The sequence below is a fragment of the Macrotis lagotis genome, chromosome 3 (genome assembly GCF_037893015.1).
Source record: "Macrotis lagotis isolate mMagLag1 chromosome 3, bilby.v1.9.chrom.fasta, whole genome shotgun sequence".
Lineage (NCBI taxonomy): Eukaryota > Metazoa > Chordata > Mammalia > Peramelemorphia > Peramelidae > Macrotis > Macrotis lagotis.
The window spans coordinates 167,494,554-167,514,581 of record NC_133660.1 but is presented as its reverse complement, the minus strand read 5'-3'; the positions used below and the strand labels follow the sequence as shown (position 1 = coordinate 167,514,581).

The 20,028-nt window shown below is 34.3% G+C and overlaps 1 protein-coding gene across 2 annotated transcripts in view; it reads left to right on the top strand.

Annotated features, from left to right (window-relative positions):
• Positions 1-20,028, top strand: part of GABRB1 (gamma-aminobutyric acid type A receptor subunit beta1) — a 437,759-nt gene that overhangs the window by 356,459 nt on the left and 61,272 nt on the right. For both annotated transcript variants that reach the window (XM_074227468.1, XM_074227467.1), the window contains exon 5: positions 1,642-1,724. In XM_074227468.1, coding sequence (XP_074083569.1) covers positions 1,642-1,724 — 83 coding nt within the window. The remainder of the gene's footprint in view (positions 1-1,641; positions 1,725-20,028) is intronic.

The following is a 20,028-nucleotide window of genomic DNA, read 5'->3' as shown; positions in this document are numbered from 1 at the left end:
ATTACTTCTATGACTCAATGAGACTTTCAAGGAGAACATCTCTACCATATTGCACACATTCCTACCAGTTGATAGGAAACTGATAGAAGGTTGAAAAGAAAAAAAATCTCTTTATTACAAATTGCAAAGACCAAATGTTTGCTATTCAAGAATAATCATCTCACTCAATCATGCCCTTCAGAACCTGCCTGACCTTTTCAGGAGTGGGATCTTAACAAAAATAAGAGGAAATGGATGGACAAATTAATAAATAGTTATTATTATAATAGTATAATAATATTTCCTCTCAAATAAAATTAAGAATCCATTGAAGTGTCTTGTTAGATTAACCAATCATTCAACAATATTGTCTGTGTGCAAATCACTGTGCTGGAGGAGATACAAAATTTATTTATGACATGGCCCCTGTCACCAGAGAATATCATATTCTCCAGAGTAGTTTTTCTTATCAAGTATGGTTTGGACAAAATAGCCCCTGAGGTTCCTTCCAACTCTGAAATCATTTGATTACATAATAGTTCAGTGTTTAAAACCAGTAGACCAACTACATCATCATGGAATTTTTAGTTAACCCAAAGGCATATCTTTAAAATTAAGTTGGTGAAGCAGGACAGCCATAATATATTCAGCTAATTTGCCACATAAACAGAGGGTTAGACACATCTTATAGTGGCTTCCCAATACAATAGGAGCTGAAACTAGGATCTTCATTATACCTAAAAACCATTCATCCTGAGACTTAGACAACCCAGTGTCACTTGCCTTTTCTCAATTTCTTACACATCAAATTTATTCACTACCTCCCTTCACTTGGTCATACCATTTCTACCCTTGAATCTAAATCTGAATTTCACATGAAGAATTGTCTTTTCAGTGAAAAATGGATGTTTTTGGTGGTCCATTTCTTTCACTGTTGTTCCTTACTCAGTGTCCTTATGTTCTCCCCATTCTATCACAACTGCTCCCTAGAATATATCAACGGAGCTCATTCACAAGGAGATATAAATGAATAATAAAACTGAATGAGTAATCTCTCCTAGCTCTCAGAATCATAGAATGTTAGAACTGAAAGAGATCTGAGTGATATCCAGTCCAGAGGTTCTCAACATGAGAATGTGAACTAGTTTTTAAAAACTATATAGTGAGAATTATATATGAATCTAACTGGTTTCCTTTATACTAAATAGTTTATAATCCTTTGTATTTTATTATAGGCATTTTTTTAAAAAATCAATTTTTTTAATTTAGAATAATTCTGAGAAAGAGGGTCAATAGTTTCACCATATTGCCCATACAAAAAAATGTTTTAAAAGTCCTGATCTAGTCCAACCTCCTTGTTTTACATTTTAGGAAGTTAAGCACAAAATGAGTTAAATGATTTGCCCAACCCTTAGGACTTCAAGTAAAAGAAAGACAGTACTCTCAAAAAATACTGCCAGTCATTAAAGGATGTCATCCCTATGATACCAGGAGCTGTGGGCGGAGCTGTGGACAATTCACCAGGCTGGTAAATATGTTTTGGCAGTTGGTCGATTTTTTTCAGCTCCTTGGAAAGCAGATCCTTAATTCCATTAAAAAAGACAGATGTCACTTCCCTCATGAATTTGTGTCGAGATTTTCCTTTTTCTTTTTTTCTTACAGGATCACAACAACAGCTGCTTGCATGATGGATCTGCGAAGATATCCTTTAGATGAACAGAACTGCACCTTAGAGATTGAAAGTTGTAAGTCATTGGGATGGGGGAAGGATAGTAAGCAGGGATGCTTGGATTACATAGTTTTTCTCAATAAAATTCAAAAATTTTAGGGAAGATCTCAAAAAAAATGATAAAAATATGAATCTTTTGAAGTTTGTCCTGGTGGTCAACCAATCATTACATAAAACTTTATTGTCTGCTGTATGCAGACCACTGTGCTGGAGGAGATACAAAATTTATAGATGGCATGGCCCCTACCCGCCAGTGTATATTTTATATAACTTTTAACTATATAGAGTTAAGAAATAAGAAAGAAATCATGATTGCTAGCATTCATATAGCAGCTAATAATGTGTCCAGGCACAATGCTAAGAATTGTACAAATATTATCTCATTTAAGCTTCACAACAACCTTGGGAAGTAGGTACTGCTATTAACTCCATTATATAGATGAGAAAATTGAGAAATGAAATGAAATAGGAAATTCTTTGTCCTGGAGAGCTCACTTATTTCACACTGTCCTACATACTAAATTTCTAATTGCTTTTAGAAACACATAGGCATTTTGAGATACTCTCTCTAGTTAAGAATTCAGAAGGGGATGGTGTGGTAAAATCTGTACTTTAGAAAGATCACTTTGGTTATTGAGTAGAAAATGGACTGGAATGGGGGAAACAAGCTAAAAAAGATTAAAAGTGGGGGATCTTTTCAAAGTAGATTATGAGAGAACTTTTAGATACTATTTCTATATACATTCAGATTCTCTAACTTCTAGGCTTTTTAAAAAGTATACTTTTGTATAGTACTCTTGTGACAGTAATATACCACTAGATGGGAAAAATGTTTACAAGATGATGGTTAAGGGATTTTGCTCTATTTATATCAAAATCCTAATATGTGTAAGCTTCCAGATATTCTGTACATTTAGATTGACTCTACTTCAGTCCTAGAATTTTCTCCCTCTTCATTATCCCCCTTCTGGCTTCCTAGTTCCTTTAGAGTTTAGCTAAAATCTCTTCTTCTATAAGAAACTTTTTGAAGTCTTCCTTAACTCTAGGGCTTTTCTTCTGTGATTATCTACAATTTATCATGTAAATATCTTTTGCATGCAGTTGTTTGCATGTTTCTCCAGTATATTTTGAATTCTTTGAGATCCAGAACTGCTTTTGCCTTTCTTTGAATTCTCTCTGGTTAGTATTGTAGACATTTGATATATGCTTATTGATTTGTCTTGTTGAAAAATTGGTGGTGTGTGGGGTGCTGTTTTTGGCTAAATGAATTGAGTAACAATACAGAAATCTTCACAACTGATTCTTAATTGAATTGGCCCCTTTCAGTGTCATCAGCTTCCTTGAGAATAACTTAATCTATGCACAAATATTTGATCCAATCAGTAATGCAGATACAGTAAGTCACCTTTGGAAGGTAGGTAATTAGGGAACCAAATCACTTCATATGAGTAAAATACTATATTCTCATACATATAACTTATTGTCTTAGAACCAGACCAAAGAGTATGATTATTGAGTCACTAGTCTGATTTTGAAAGTATTCTATATTTGTGTATCATGGGTAAAGATGACCTAAGCAATACATACATATCAGAGCTTAATAATTAGAAAGCTTGTGAAAAAATTTTTTATATTCCAATTCTTTCAATTGGCTTCCTGACATTTAGCAACAGAATTGTGAAATTAAAATACAGGAATTAAATCCAAACACAGTCAAGTATTAGCAGCCTCCAATATTTTTATGATCAAGGCAGAACCTTTATGTTAAAGCAAAAAAAAATAGCTTTTGAAACAGGAATGAGAACATAAAGCTAATTCATGAATTTACTGTAAATATTAGCCTTTAATTATTAACTCTAGATATGGTTTTATTGATTATTTTATATCCTTTAACATTTTCTGGGCAAAATTAGAGTTTAACACACTCTCTTCAAGACAAAAAACACCCTCAATAACATTATTCATTTAAGCCCCTACTAACAGAATACAATTCTTGGACAATGGTTTAATTTTTTTTTCTAAATAGTGACTTACAAATGATTGAAATCTTCATCAACTGGCAACCTCTATGCCAAGACCACTTTCACAGTGATAAAGAATGTTGTGTTTGTTCCTTTGTCACAAACTGACTTTATGTGGTTAAATCACTTATAAATGTAATTCAATTCACCAAATATCTATGAACCTGAGAAAGTTACTGTCTGCTACTTAAACATCCATTGATGGACTACTTTGAAAATATGAAGATTAAACCAGAACAAACATTGTTGAACTTCACCTTTATACTTGATTTTTTTAACAAAGCATCCCATAGATAAATCTTGTCACAGAAGCACAAGATTCTTAAAGAGTTGATTTTTTGAAAATGCCTCTAAAATAACCTAGTACAAGCCCTTCCAGAATAAATTCTTTCTACTATATCCCTGGCAAATGGTCATCTTGCCTATCATAGAAGGTCTCCATCACATTTTTGGAAAGGTCCTGTTTAAATGGAACTTACCTCTTCATCTCTATAACTGGCATCCATTACTCTTGGACTATCCTCCAAAACCAAGTACTATAAATCTAAACATTCACCTGCATGTTAGACCATAAACTATTTGAAGGTAATAATCATATTCCTTTTCTTCTTCTCTAGACTACTTATACTAATTTTTCTTTAAGTTAATCCTTATATGGTCCAGATTTGCTAACCTTTGCCATCCTGCATGTCTACCTCTAAATGACTTCCATTTTGTAAGATGATCCCTAAAATATGGTACCCATAAGAGTACTCCAAACATATTGTGACCAGAAAAGATTATAAAGGGGTTATTTTCTTTCTTATGGAAGTATATTTCTGTCAGTGGAGTATAATGTGTTGAGTTCATAGGCTTTTAATCTGCCAGGTCATAATGCTGACTTATATTGAGCATGCAAGTTACTGAAATAACAAAATGATAATTATTTTCTACCCACATCTTCCCCAACCTACACTTATGAATTTCTTTTTTAGTCCAAGTCTAAGAATTCCTTTTTCTACTACATTTCAAAAAGTCTCAGTTAATTGTTCAAGCCTTTTAAAATTTGCATCACAACTATATCATCCAACATATTATCTTTCCCTCCAAGATTCAGAACAACAAATTTAACAAGTGTACCTTCTGTGCCTTGTCCCAAATCACTGATTAAAAATGAAAAGAACAAATATCCCACAGCAATCCTCTAGAATCCTCCCAGTGGGAGGATACATTAGAAATATTCTTTGGGGCTAGTCATTCATCTGGACCAAAGTCTAAAATGTGGTAACTTTTAGGTATGAAATTGTACATACTGAAAATAACTCCCTGAATTCTAAATAGCTTTATTTTTTTCCTAAGTACATAATCAATACTTGACTAAGTGCCAATTGATCCTTAGAGTCTTTTTCATTTTCCCTTTTTTAACTCAGGAAGAAAATTGAAACATCTGTGTATTATTTGCTACTATAGCTTCCACCAAACTATCAATTTACCAGAACCTCATCATGGGCTGAAAAGAGATTTTTAAAATGGAAAGCTACCAGCATCAGTAAGAAATTAAGAACAGTTTTTTTCTTTTGCTGTAGGATTATACAGGCAGCTTTGTGTGAGAGAAAGAATGCCAAACATAGGGAGGGGGTAAGTGGGGCAGCTGGGGCTTGAAATCGATTGAACATTGACAGGGCTGTTATTCCTTCAGTAGGTATGGGGAAAATGAGCTAAGAAACAGGCTTCCAAGAATGATTAGGTAAAATAGGAAACTTCCAAAAAGCAGGAGTGAGCTTGCATTTTGACTGGCCCCCACCTTGCTTCCTATCTCAAGGGTGTGTTCCCTTGTAAGTAGCCAAATGATATTCTGTAGTCAATGGACTAGGGTCTTTATCTCTCCCAAAGGTCTTTATCTCTTACTCTTTCCCTCATTGGACTCTGAATCCTCAGCAAAACAATTACCCAACACAGTCTGAAAGACTTATAAAGAAAAATTCTATTCATCCCCAGAAAAAGAGCTGATAGTTTTCCAACTACAGGTTGAAGTATACTTTTTTTTTACCATAAATAAAAGTGGGCAGTTAAGGAGAACTTGAGTTCAAATTTGAACTCAGATTTTTGTAGCAATGTGACCTTGGACACATGGGATATTTAAATGGTACACTGGAAGAGCACTGGACTAAGAATTAAGAAGACTCAACTTGCTGAGTTCAAATCTGACCTTAAACACTTACTATGTGACTCTAGGCAATACCCAACATGCCTCCCACTTTCATGTCTCCATTTTTCTCTACAGCTGCTGTTAATGGACAAAATTTACACTCATTCATTATCCCAATTCTAATTCAACAAGCCAGAGTCATTACCGTGAGCTTTAATGGTATTTTCACATTATTTTGTCACACTGAGACTTCAGTATAATGTATTCCAAGAAACCTTCCCAAGAGTCTGTCTTAATTCAATTGATTTTTTCATAAGGTTGATCTGGGATCACTATTCAAGCTCTTTGCTCTGGAAATATTTTGTGGTTCTTGCCTTGGGTACCAGAGCTGTTTCCAGACCTGTGTGTTCCAAGCCTGATCATGATCTTTACTGCTTATGTAATACTGAAAAGTCATTGAGCCTCAGTTTCTTCATTTATAAAATATCCCCATTTTTAATAGTATGACTAAAATCACAGATTATTATGACAATCAATTCATATTACATTTCATTTTACAAAATTTTGCAAATTTCAATGTACTATTGTTAACAACCACAACCAAAAATCAGTAATAATCCAATTCAATGAACTTTTATTAGGTACCTACTATATGTAAAGGACTGTGCTAGGTAAAAATTAAAAAAGAAAAGAAACAATCCTTGCCTTCAAAGAGCTTATGTTGTACTCTGGGAACCCAAGACAGACATACATAATAAAATACAAAGTATATATTTAGCACCTGAGGGCACTGAGTGCAAGCAAGATACTCTATGGGTTCACTTCCAAGAAAAGCAATATTTATGAATTTCCACCTTTGTATTTATCTTTTAACTGTCTTTTAGAGGACAGGAATTCAAAATGAGAACATTTAGTGAAATAGCATGGCAAATGAAAAAAAAATCAATAAAACATTTCCTCTATAAGCCTGAAGTACACTCTTCTATAAGACACCACCAATAAAAAAAAAAGAGCAGACAAACATAGGCAACGTATAAGAGAGTGTATGTATGTATGTATGAAGAGGTATATACACAGGGAAAATATGAGATCAGTGTTCAACTACAACTTTTAAATTCAAAATGAGGTGGGACAACTCAAACCTCTAATACTACAGAACCACTGAAGTCAGAAAGTCAGAGTCAATAAACATTTATTAAATGCCTACTATGAGGTAGGCACTATACAAGTGCTGGGGATACAAAAAAAGATATGACATTCCATTCCCTCAAGAAAATCACAATCTAATGGGGAAAGACAATGTATTAAAACCTGAAAAAGGGAGGAGGGGGATTACATAGTGTAGGAGTATGTTGAAATCCTCAGGTGAAGTGAGAAATTATCTGAGAAGGTGGGAGGTACAGAGTTGATTTGACCTTATAGAATGATGAGTTTCTAGAGATGATGAAATCCAGGTTAGCCAAATAGTACATGATGAGATGAATTTTCTGAGTGCCTTCCTTAAATGTGGTTCAAGAGAGAACTTTTCAGTATCCAATTTCAATCAAAGGGAGGGAGATAGCCCTGTGGTAAGGGGTTCTGAGGAGGTATGAGTTTTGGATTTGATTTTATGTTGCAGAATGATGAAATTCTAGAGATCATGGGATTTGGCATGTCAGCTGTATTATGGGAAACATCTGGTGACATTGTACCATTTTTTCTTGCATTAAGCTCATGTCTTTTTTTTAATACATTTTTAATGATTATCACTGCTTTCACTTGAGGGTGTCCTTTGAAATGAACTTTGTGGTCTAAGATTGGAATGCCTTTGTCAAAGAACTCATTCTTGTTTATGATAAGCATTCCCCTTGTCTCTTAATTTAATTTAATTTTTTTTTATTTTTGCAAATTTTTGCAAGTTGAGTTGTCCAAGTTCACGCAACTAGGTAATTATTAAGTGTCTGAGACCAAATTTGAACTCAGGTCCTCCTGACACCAAGGCCAGTGCTCTATCCACTGCACCACCTACCTGTCCCCTGTCTCTTGATTTTAGTCTCTAAAGACTAAACTATGCCTAGTCATTAGGCTTAGTATAGGAGCCAATTGACAATTGACCATTATGCAGGATTCCAAGGTCCTACAGTTTCTCAAATTCAAAAAGACTTTTTTTCCTCTCCCATATGTAGATAAATGAACTGGAGAAAAGGCCATATTACTTTCATATATATATGTGTGTATATATATATATATATATATATATATACATTTATATTTATTTCTTGTATTTCTATCTTGTGTACATACACACATACACACACACACAAACCTAAAACAGGAGTTCTTAATCTGGGACTTAGATTCCTAATGGTTCATAGATAAATTCCAGAGGAATGTAATGCATACATTAATACATTTTATTTCAATAGAATTGGTTTATTTTAAAAACCCAAATGCTTTATGCATTTAATATTTTTTCCTTAGGTAGTATCCATAAGCTTCACCAGCCTGCCAAAGGGGCCCATGACATCATGATACCTGTGATTTAAGCCTCAGTATCTGCATAAAGCTCTGCCTTTTGGTGAAGACAATGATTAGTCTAATATTCTATGCCTGTGTAAGTGGCAGGATTGGCAGAAGTTTGGGAGAGGAAGTGTTTGAATTTAGGCTTTGAAGAAAGACATAAGTACTTCCAGTCTCTTTTCTAGTTGTCTCAGTTCCATGAAATGGAAAGAGACTGTGGGAAAAAGTCAACCTGTAGAGGAAGCAACACCTTGCTGCACTATAGACTTCTTGAATTTTCCCTTAATAATGGGAATTCTTTCTCAGTAAAGAGCGCATTTTTACTACCAGTGAAGAGAGTTCCATGCCTAAATTTGAGCTCTAGTTTACAAAGGAAACAATTCTAAAAGACTAAAATGAAGAAGGGACTACATGCCAGCTACAAAGAACCATCCAAGTATATGCATGAAGATAGGAGATAGACTATTGTATCCAGGGAATACCTAGCTGTTTGACTTGAATGGAGAATGTGTAAAAGTAAATAAAGGATATAAGGTTGAAAAACAAAGGAAAGGAGACTAAGTATTAGAGGGACTTAAGTGCTGTTCTGAGGATTTTATAATATTTCTTTGAGCTGATAGGGAACTACTGAAGATTTTTGAGTAAGATGACATAGATATAGAAATATCAGTTCAGCATTTGTGTAGACTATAGAGCCAGAGAGGAACACAAATTCTGACTGAGATATAAAAGATTCAATTTACAGCAATCACTTAACTTTACCCAGAGGGTCAAGAGCTTCTATTCCTGGTTAGGCAATGCCACTTAGTAAAATGCCACCATCTATAAGGCTATAAAATCGTATTTAATTGAAATTTAATTTTGTGTACACTGGTATTGCATTTTTCTTTATTATAACAGTTGACTCACTAAATGAATGGTTTATCTAGATATGACTAAATAAAAAAACAATCAATAAAAGCTAATAATTAATGAAGTCTCTAGAAGCATAATATTGCCTCTGTTATTGGATGTAGTTGCACTCCAGTTATTTTCTTAGCTGTTTTTGTTTGGAGCTTTGATCAAGGTAAAATACATCAGGAAGTAACAGAGGTAATAATATTCAATTTTTACTTTTTCTTTGTTTGGTGGGAGTAAATTTTTATGCAATGAGATAGCTTCAACTATTTAATATTTTGGATTTAATATTTTTCAAAGATTCCATTTTGGAGCCCATCCAATCTTCAAAATATACTCAATGATTCAATAGCAACTCCTGTAATCTAGCCCAGTCAGCTCAATTCTTCCACAACAACATTTGGCATTATAGTCCATGTCCTGCTATTCAAATTCCTACCAAAGAATAGAGGAAAAGAAACTTGCCTTTAGTGTCACATTGTTATTTTTTCACTGGTCCCTTGAATCACTTGTCAGGGTGAAATAATAAGATCTGGCAAGTTTTAATCTAGGCATTATTCATCATTAACACTTTAGTCTTGATGAATGAACCTGACATTTAATCTTTAGAGGGATGCAATTCAATTCAACAAACATTTATTGCATCTATTATGTTCTCTGCCATGGGGATAGAAAGATGAAAAATGATGTCATCAAGACATTCTGTCTCCTGGAGGAGATACCACTTGTATCAAAGTGGCTTCTCTTGGTTTAAGGACACAGGAAAGAGGGAAAGCACTGCAAGAAAACTGAAGGAGGAAAGATCACTATCTTCTCTGGGTCGGTAAGTGTGGAACAATCTGAGATGGTTTCATGATGAGAGTGGTTCTTGAACAGAGCCTTGAAGAATGAAAAAATTTCAATAGGCACATTCCAGACAAGGAAGTTGACCCATTACAGCCACAGAGGCAGGAGAAGGAAGGACAACCAATCAATCACTAAACCTCTATTAAATATCTACTATGTATTAAATGGTAGATAAGATAGGAAATGTCTATTGTTTAAGATGGGCTGGAATTTGTGAGGGAATATAGGGAAGGGAATATAGTTAGAAAGGTAGGTTCGAACTAGATTATGGGAACCTTAAATGCTAGACTAAAGAGGTAGCGTTTTATCCTTAAAGTAATAAGCAACCACTCAAGGCCTTTAAACAGAACAGTGTCTGGTCAGAACTGTGCTTAAGAAAATTTAATTTGGCAGCTATGGACATGAGTAGAAATAAAAGGATTAGCCTCTTAAAATTTATCATCTTGTTATATTCTTTTGTTATGCTAAATTTCTGAATTAAGCCAAACACTTACCCAGAAGATCAAATCATAGTCATATTTTTTTCTTACCTCTAAAACTGGAAAATGAGAAGTATTAATCAGGAGAGACAATGAATGATAGGATCCCATGAAATGGCTTAAGCTGTAAAGAAAAAAAAGTGGGGAAAAAATAGAAAGTAAAAGATGCTAAATCTCCTTCTTGTAATGTATTTTCACTGAATAGCAATAGAGGAATCTCAATAAGGCTAGTTTTCCAGTGTAAAAAGTAAGACCTAAGGCTCTAAGAACCAGACCAGACCACATCAGGAGTATTATTTCCATCCCTGCTACCACATTTTAAAAGCTGACAAGTCTGAGTGGGGCAGTCTAGGAAACTGCTTCCTTCAGGTACATTGCTCTGTCTTTCTCAATAGAGAAAGAATAGACTCTCTCACATATTTATCTTCTCCAGAATTTCTTCCTTCTTTTATGTATAAATATGTTCTAGTCTCCTCTATCCTAAAAAAAAAGGCCTCTGGTTCAATTATCTCTATAAATTACTGGGCCATCTCTCTCATACGCCATACCAATCCCTTCAATCAATCAATCAATATTTATTAAGCACTTGCTAAATTCTAAGTTCTAAAGATACAAAAAAAGGGCAAAAGACAGTCCCTGCCTTCAGGGAGCTTATAATCAAACCACCTTTACCACTCTGCTGAAAGACCTTTGATGACCTCTCAATCAAATAAAAAGACCTTTTCTTATTGCTCACCTTTCTTCATCCATCTGCAAAATTTATCTCTGCTAAATATACCTCTCTTCTTGAAATTTTTTCTTCTTTTACCTTGTGGAATATCATACTATCTTTTTATTCCTCATCTTTCCCTGATAGTCTTCCTTTCTCTCCTCTTCTTCCTCTTCACCCTTGTTTCACAAAAGCCTGTGCTCAAGGTTTCTCTTTTTCCTTATACTCTCTTTCTAAGTGACTTCATCTATTACCATGGCTTTGACTATTACTTTCTATGTGTAATGACCCCCAAATCGCTTTCTGTGACTCTGATCTTTCCCCTTAGTTCCAAACCAACATTTACAATGGCCATGTGGACATCTCTACAAGGGTGCCCTATTGACCCAAATCAGTCAATCAAAGCTGAATTCATCACTCCCACCTCCATCCATCTTTATCTTTTGCCCCATCCCATGATTTTTGTTAGCAATGTCACTCTTTACTAATTATTCATCCTGAAAAAGGCTTTTTTTTTTATTTCTTCCTTTTCTCCCCGGCATTTATATGACACAATGAATAGAAGGCTGGACATGCTAGCCAGGATCACTTGAATTATATTTACTTAGCTGTTACCTCTCTCAGCCTCAGCCTCTTTACCTATGAAATGAAGATAGTAATAGCACCAACCTCATAGGCTTCTTGTGTAGCTGGAATAAGATAATATACACACTGTACTTTGCAGACATTTAAGTATTATATTACTGCTAGCTATTATTATTATTATTATTATTATTATTATTATTATTATTATTATTATTATTATTATTTCTCATGGCCTTTCCACAGTGAATCAGACATATTCTAAATCTGTATGTCTTTGTCCCCTCTCTTTGCAATTCAAGCAACCATATTCCACTTTCTGGTGCTCATTGTCTTTTTGCATGACTTTAGTTTCCAGCCTCTTAACTTGCCTTCCCATTTTCAGTTTTCTTTCCTTATAATCTCTATAATCTTAATCTTTTTTTGTATGTAATGAACTCCTTTGGCAGTCAGATAAATATTTTGATCCTTTTCCCAGAATAAATTTTAAATGCATATTATAAAGTAACACAGGATTGCAAAAGAACCTAATTCTATTGTAGTAAAGATGATTCTTTTTCACATCTAAGTTCATAGAACCTCTGAAATCCATCCACAGGGAATTCAAAGTAAAAATCTCTGCTCTAATTTATTACTATATTAATCTTCCTAAAACACAGCTTTGCTCTCCTGTTCTCAGTGTTCAAACATTTTCAACATCTCCTATCTACTAAATAGAGTTCTTATTCTTTTGGCTAACATTCAGAGTTCTCTAAAATATGAATCAAACCCATTTTTTCAACCATATTCTACTTCTATATATAGACAGAGCAAAGACTAGAATTAGAATAGGAAGTGTACAATAAAATAAAATTTTTAAATATTGCTTTCATGTAAATACACAAAATTTTAATACCAGAGAGTTCCACTCTCAATGACATGTAGTCAATAGTTTTATAACAAGTTAAGTCACACATATTTTATACTGTATGTTATTACATAGGGAGTATAATTTTCAAACTTTGTTTAGTATATATAAATGGCTTTTCTGGTTCTGCCTATACATACCCTTCAGACCACTACATTGGACTGTACTCTCTTCACCCACTATTGGACATGTTCCCCTCGATATATGTATATCTTGCTTTATTCTTGCTATTTTCTTGACCTAAAATGCCTCTCATCACTCTCTAAAAAACATCATATGTACCTAGCCTTTAGACCTTGCTCCACACAACACCTTCATGAACCCACCTCTGCCTCCCAAAACCTTCATGCACTCTAGTTTCTACCTTCAACTCAGAACTCAAGGTGTGCCCTGAGCCCTTGCATTTCTGAGCATTTGGTGAGCATTCACCAAACCCTGGCACACCCTACCACTACTCTGATCATCTTCAGAACATGTCACCATGCAAATATTCTCCTACTTCCTTTTCCACCTCTTGCTCTGAGAACAACAGTCAAAATGATTCCGTGTTTCCTAAAAAGAGTACGTGGGGCCATTGTTCTAGTACCTAACTTACCCTCCATGTTACTTCTCTGACCAAAGCATCCTTCTCTAGCATCACTTCCCAAATGGATTGTTATAGAATATAAGCTTGAAATCGGAGTTGTGTTCCAGTATCTGGGCTTAATAAATGTTTTTTCATTCATTCATTCAGCCATCTCAATTCCATATAATATAACATAACAACTGTTACCTAGCATTTTCTTTAATTTTCACTTTGACTTTTTGTCTTTTTACCTCCTACTGGATGGCAATTTCCTCAAGGATAAAGGTGGTATCTTACTCATCTTTGCATTCCCTGAAGTACTTAAAATACGAATTTACATGTAACAGCTATTTCACAAGTATTTGTTGAATTTAAATATTTCCAGTTCTTGAATATTTGAGGCACATTTAATCTGAAGAAATAAAAAAAGGACAAATTATAATTGTTTTTAATTGTCTGAGGGATGTTATGTAGCAGAAGGAAAAGACTAGAATTAGAATAGGAAGTGGTGATACAAACTTTTTTTTTAAATATCTCATTCTAGCCTGCTCAAGGTCAAACTAAAGGCCAAGAGGCAGTTGTCTATCAGTGCTCAGTTATGTAGGTTTTCCCTTCACTGAATAATATGCTCTCCCCAATAACAGAGGGAGATCTGGGGTATCTCTTTCAAACACTCAGAAGAAAATGGTGGGTGGTTACTTATCCTTTTTCCTTCTGTGGGGGATATTGGGCTCCTAATTAGCTTTTTTTGGGAAAAAATATCTATATTTTTCAATCAAATCATACAATTCATATGAGCTATTCCAATTTATCACTTGCCTTTCATGTACTTTCTAGATTCACAAATCCTATAGACATACTACATAATTTTCAGAATGGTAGAAATGAACCATGACCAGTTATTATCAATGTACTCTGCCTGCAAATTACTGGTCTTCAATCTTTCTAGTCTTTACAGCAATATCCTTCCCACCCCTAAAGCTGCAAGTAGAAAAAAATTAAGAGCTCAAAAAATCTAGTTCCCCTTTTTCCCAGTAGGGAACAAGGGAAGACTTTGCCACTAGATGGATCAATTTGATGATGCAAGACAGGAAGTTTCCTGGAGAAATCACTGGTTAGGCAAGCCAGGGGCATCTAGGTATGACTGTTGCTTCATTCCTAGATGATAGTTCCACCTATTAGGTACATGCATTTAAATGTGTCTCTATTCTTTTTATACTAGAAAATTTGCAATGATCTCCAATGATCATAGACTATTGTTTTATTTTAGTGTATTTGTACCTCTGATACAAATACATTTACTATAGTTTTAAAATACAAAATAAAAATTTTATATTCTATTTTAAGTTCATTTAGGGTATTATTCTGGTGTATTTGTACTTCAATACCTGGAAGAAGTAGATTCTTAATGGATCCTTGTTGCCTGATTGGATATAAAAAACCCACCAACGCAGATGGAGATTAGTGCCCATGAGATTGTCATGAGTTTATATGCTATTTCTGGAACTTTTTCTTACATGTTCAAACTCAATTCTTTTCTTTAAATTCCCAGTCTGAATAACTTCATAGACTACTATTTTCCTCCAATCCTTGCTTATCCCCAGGGTCCTGTGAAAAAAAAGGCAGGAATGGAGTGGCTAGGTGGTGCAGTGGACAGAGCACTGGCCCTGGAGTCAGGAGCACTTGAGTTCCAATCTGGCATCAGACACTTAATAATTACCTAGCTGGCCTTGGGCAAGCCACTTAACCCCATTGCCTTGCAAAAACTTAAGTATTTAAGAAGAAGCTTGGTCATTTATCAGAGTTGATATTCATCAATGAGTGGAAACCTGGGCTAAAGTGTCTTCTAAAGCCACAATTGTTTGATTATACAACTAAGGTACTTCTCTTTTACAATAGCATTAAAGAACCATTACAAAGAGTAGAAATTAGAAGGGAGAAGAATGTATTTGAGTATATGTACATGACTATATGCATGTGTGAATAGCCACATGGAAAATATAAAATATAGAATAATTAACAGCAAATGCTCTTAAATCAGATATTTTAATTGATGCCTGCCAGATCATTATTTCTGATCTGAAATAGCTTAAAAATAGCATCCATAATGCAATGCACATTTTATATTCATGGAAACTAAATACCAAAAATAAAAGAAATATATTGAACTTTATGACTGATTCATAACTTCATATGCTTTCTATTTCAATTGTCATTGGCTCTTTCCTCAGATAAATGGGATATTGCCATATTCACTAGACTACTTAATGAAAATTAATATTTTACATTCATGTTCATAGAAATGATAATGAATTTCAGTGCTTCCAGTTTTTCTGGTGGGGGGAGGAGGAAAATGTTTTCTGACTTGATTTATTCATTTTCTGGGCCTCTGCTCAGATACTGTGGAGCAGCTCTCTCTGCTGTCTTTATTCCTTGAAAGTTTTCATATGAATCGGTATGAAAATTCAATTTTTCTTTAATTATTAGTTATGCAGTCCATTTAATTACACCATAGACCTATCTCATGTCAAGTTTATTGGACATATACTCAAGATCATATAGAATGAAGAATAAAGGTAAGTTAAAAAATAGAATATATATATATATATATATATATATAAAATTAAATCTAACAAATATTTGATGATTGTAGTTTAACTATTGGAGGGAATTCTTAGTGCTAAAGCATCTATTGTCAATTACCTCTAGCAAAAACAGTTCCTGGAACTATATATTAAAAGTTACAGGGGATCTTAAAGGCCACTGAGTTCCATCCCCTACATTTTGCAGTAGAATAACAGAGGTACAGAAGGATTATTGCCCAGTGTTTAATAGTCAATAAATGTCTGAAGCAGGATTTTAACCCATTTCCCTGATTATGAGTGCAACATAGTCACTATTCCATATTGCTTCTAATTGTAGGCTATTGCCTGAAAGCAGTTTGAATTATAAATTTGAAAAAACTTAATTTACAAGAGGGAAGGTAAAATGAAGGGAGCTCTCAATCAAATATGTAGAATCAAGCAAAGCAAATCTCTCATTGTTCAAAATTCTGCATTTTGAATCTATCATCTCTTTGTCAGAAAACAAACAGAATACTTCATTTTCAATCTTCTGGAAATCCGGTTTGTCATTGTATTGATCAATATTCTCAAGTCTTTCAAAATAGCTTTTCTTTAGAGTGTTGTTATTATTCTCTTGTTTCTGCTCACTTTACTCTGTACCAGTTCACATATGAATTCTCATTTCTCTGAAACCATTCCTTTCCCTATTTCTTCTGACATAATAATATTCCATTACATTGATATACTATTATTAGTTTAGCTATTCCCCAATTGATCCACACCCTCTTTCTTGTTTTTTTCCTACCACAAAAAAAGAGCAGTCTTTTTTCTTTTAAATGTCCATGTCCTTTCCTGCTTTCTTTGATCTCTTAGGGGTATGGGAATAGTTCCAAATTGTATTCCAGAATTACTAGATCAATTCAAAGTTCCTTAACAGCTCACTAAAGTACCTATTTTCCTGCATCTCTGCAATATCTATAATTTTCTCTTCTTGTCAACTTTGCCCTTCTGATGAATAGGAAGTCAAACTTCAGAGTTTTTTATTTGAATTTCTCCACATATTGGTAATCTGTAGTTTTTTTTCATTTGGTTGTTAACTCCTTGCATTTCTTTCTTTGAAAAACTGCCTATTCATATTTTTTTACCATTTATCTATTGGGCAATTGCTCTTGGTCTTATAAATTCGATTTAATTTCTTATATTTCTTTGATATATAAGATCTTTATCAGAGATACTTGCCACATATCTTTTCCACATTTAACTATTTTCTTCTAATTTTAACTGGAGTGGTTTTATTCAAAGATAACCTTTTAAATTTTATATTTATAAAATTGCATATTTTATCCTGATTTTTTTGTTTTGTCATGAATTCTTCCACTGTTCAAAGATTCAAAATTGTTCTAATTTTCTTGTGTCATCTTCTATAACTAAGTCACATATTTATTTGAAATTTATCTTCTTATGTGGTTTGAAGATTTGTCTATATCTAATTTTTGTCAGACTGCTTCAAAGTTTTTTCCAGCAGCTTTTGTCAGAGACAAACCAATTAAGAGGAATCTTTAAGTTTATCAAATACTGTGAACTGTATTCATTTGCTTCAATATTTTGTATACATAACCTGTTCCACTGAATGGTATCTCCATTGTTTTTAATGAACAACAAATTGGTTTAATGATGACTATTTTGTAGTTTAGTTTGAGTCTGGTGTTCTAGGCTACCTTTCTCACCCCCCCCCCACATTATTTCTCTTAAGATTCTTTTTTTTTTTTTAGGTTTTTGCAAGGCAAATGGGGTTAAGTGGCTTGCCCAAGGCCACACAGCTAGGTAATTATTAAGTGTCTGAGACGGATCTGAACCCAGGTACTCCTGACTCCAAGGCCAGTGCTTTATCCACTATGCCACCTAGCCACCCCTCTCTTAAGATTCTTGATGTTTTGTTTCTTTAGAAGAATTTCATTATCTTTCCCCCTAGGAATATAAAATTTAATATTGCATTGAATAAGTAAGTTAATGTAGGAATGTATTAATAAATGAATGAATCATGTTATAGTAAGAGTTCTCAATTACCCAAAAGTATATAAGATCCTATTGATTTTGTTATTCCATTTGTTGAGGAATTCCTCCACCCAGAGATCCAAACAATCCTCTTAGAAACTAATTCCTCCTACCTAGATCCTCTTAACTGGAGGACAATAAATTAAGAGGCTAGCTAGAAGGAAAAAAAAAGTTTAATTAGTATCAGCTGATAGGCAATTGCCAGATGGTTAACAACTCCACAAAACAACATCTTGTGTATAGGGTTTTGCACAGCTTTAGGGCAGTAGGCAAAAGCAGCTTGCTGCTCCTCCAATTAAGGTTGCTCAAAGCCACTTTCCTGATTGAGGAAATTAAATAATAGAGGCAAGATGTCACTTGATGAGTGGGAAGGAAGTTAATGGACACTATCATAACTTTGGAGTAATCTAATTGTGATTTAGGATCAAATCTGTTCAGGAAAGGTGTTGGCTTGGAATTACTCTCATCCTGAAGTGTAAAATGGGGGGGTGGGGGGGAGAGCAAGGAAGGGGTGCTCCCTTTGAGATAAAAAGTGATTGAGAGGGGCGGCTAAGTTGGGCAGTGGATAAAGCACTGATCCTGGAGTCAGGAGGACCTGAGTTCAAATCTAACATTTGATTATCACTAGCTGTGTGAACTTGGGCAAGTCATTTAACCCCATTGTCTTGCAACCCCCCCCAAAAGAAACTGACTGAGAGTCTTTATTTACACAGCAAACCAAACCTAGATTTTTTTTTGACCTCTTATGCTACTATTTCCAGGGGCAAGTTCCCATCCCCCAAAACATAACATATAGTTTTATTTATTTCTTACATACATTTAATGATAATTTTTTTAAAAATTCTACCTATTTATACCTGTCCAGTCTTCCTGACTCTTGTCCATTTCCTCCCATAGATTCACCATAGGAAAATCACCCAATGAACCAGGGACCTTCCTTTACCTCTTCCAATAGCACGAGGATAGCATTGGAGTACTCTGGTCTACTTTTATCCATCCCTCTCTCCATGATCAGCCCATTCTCTTTTTTGAGCATACATATCCTTGATGATATCCATACTCTCATACTTCTGTAAAATATCTTACTGTTATTCATTGAAATGACTGACATTCACCATGAGTTCTCCTTTGTTCCGTGAGTTATACTAAATTTCTATTTCTTGAAAGGATCACCCAGGTGGTACACTAGATAGTTTTGGGTCTGAATCAGACTCTTCTTCTTGAGTTCAAATCCAGTCTCATACATTTACTTGCTGTATAATGCTGGGCAAGTCATTTATTTATTCATTCATCAATTTATTTATTTGTTTGTTTATTCATTCATTCATTCATTCATTTATTCATTTTGAATTTTATAATTTTTCCCCAATCTTGCTTCCTTCTCCTCCACCCCCCCACAGAAGGCAATCTGTTAGTCTTTACACTGTTTCCATGGAATACATTGATCTAAGTCGAATGTGATGAGAGAGAAATCATATCCTTAAGGAAGAAAAATAAAGTATGAGATAGCAAAATTACATAAGATAATTTTTTTTAATTAAAGGTAATAGTCTTTGGTCTTTGTTCAAATTCCACAATTCTTTCTCTAGATACAAATAGTATTCTTCATCACAGATAGTCCAAAATTGTGCCTGATTGTTCACTGATGGAATCAGCAAGTTCATTAAGGTTGATCATCACCTCCATGTTGCTGTTACAGTGTACAGTGTTCTTCTGGGTCTGCTCATCTCACTCAGCATCAATTCATGCAAATCCTTCCAGGCTTCCTGAATTTCCATCCCTCCTGGTTTCTAATAGAACAATAGTGTTCCATCACATACATATACCACAGTTTATTAAGCCATTCCCTAATTGATGAACATTCACTTGATTTCCAATTCTTTGCCACCACAAACAGGGCTGTTATGAATATTTTTTGTACAAGTGATGTTTTTATCCTTTTTCATAATCTCTTCGGGGTATAGACCTAGTAGTGGTATTGCTGGATCAAAGGGTATGCACATTTTTGTTGCACTTTAGGTGTAATTCCAAATTGTTCTCCAGAAAGGTTGGATGAGTTCACAGTTCC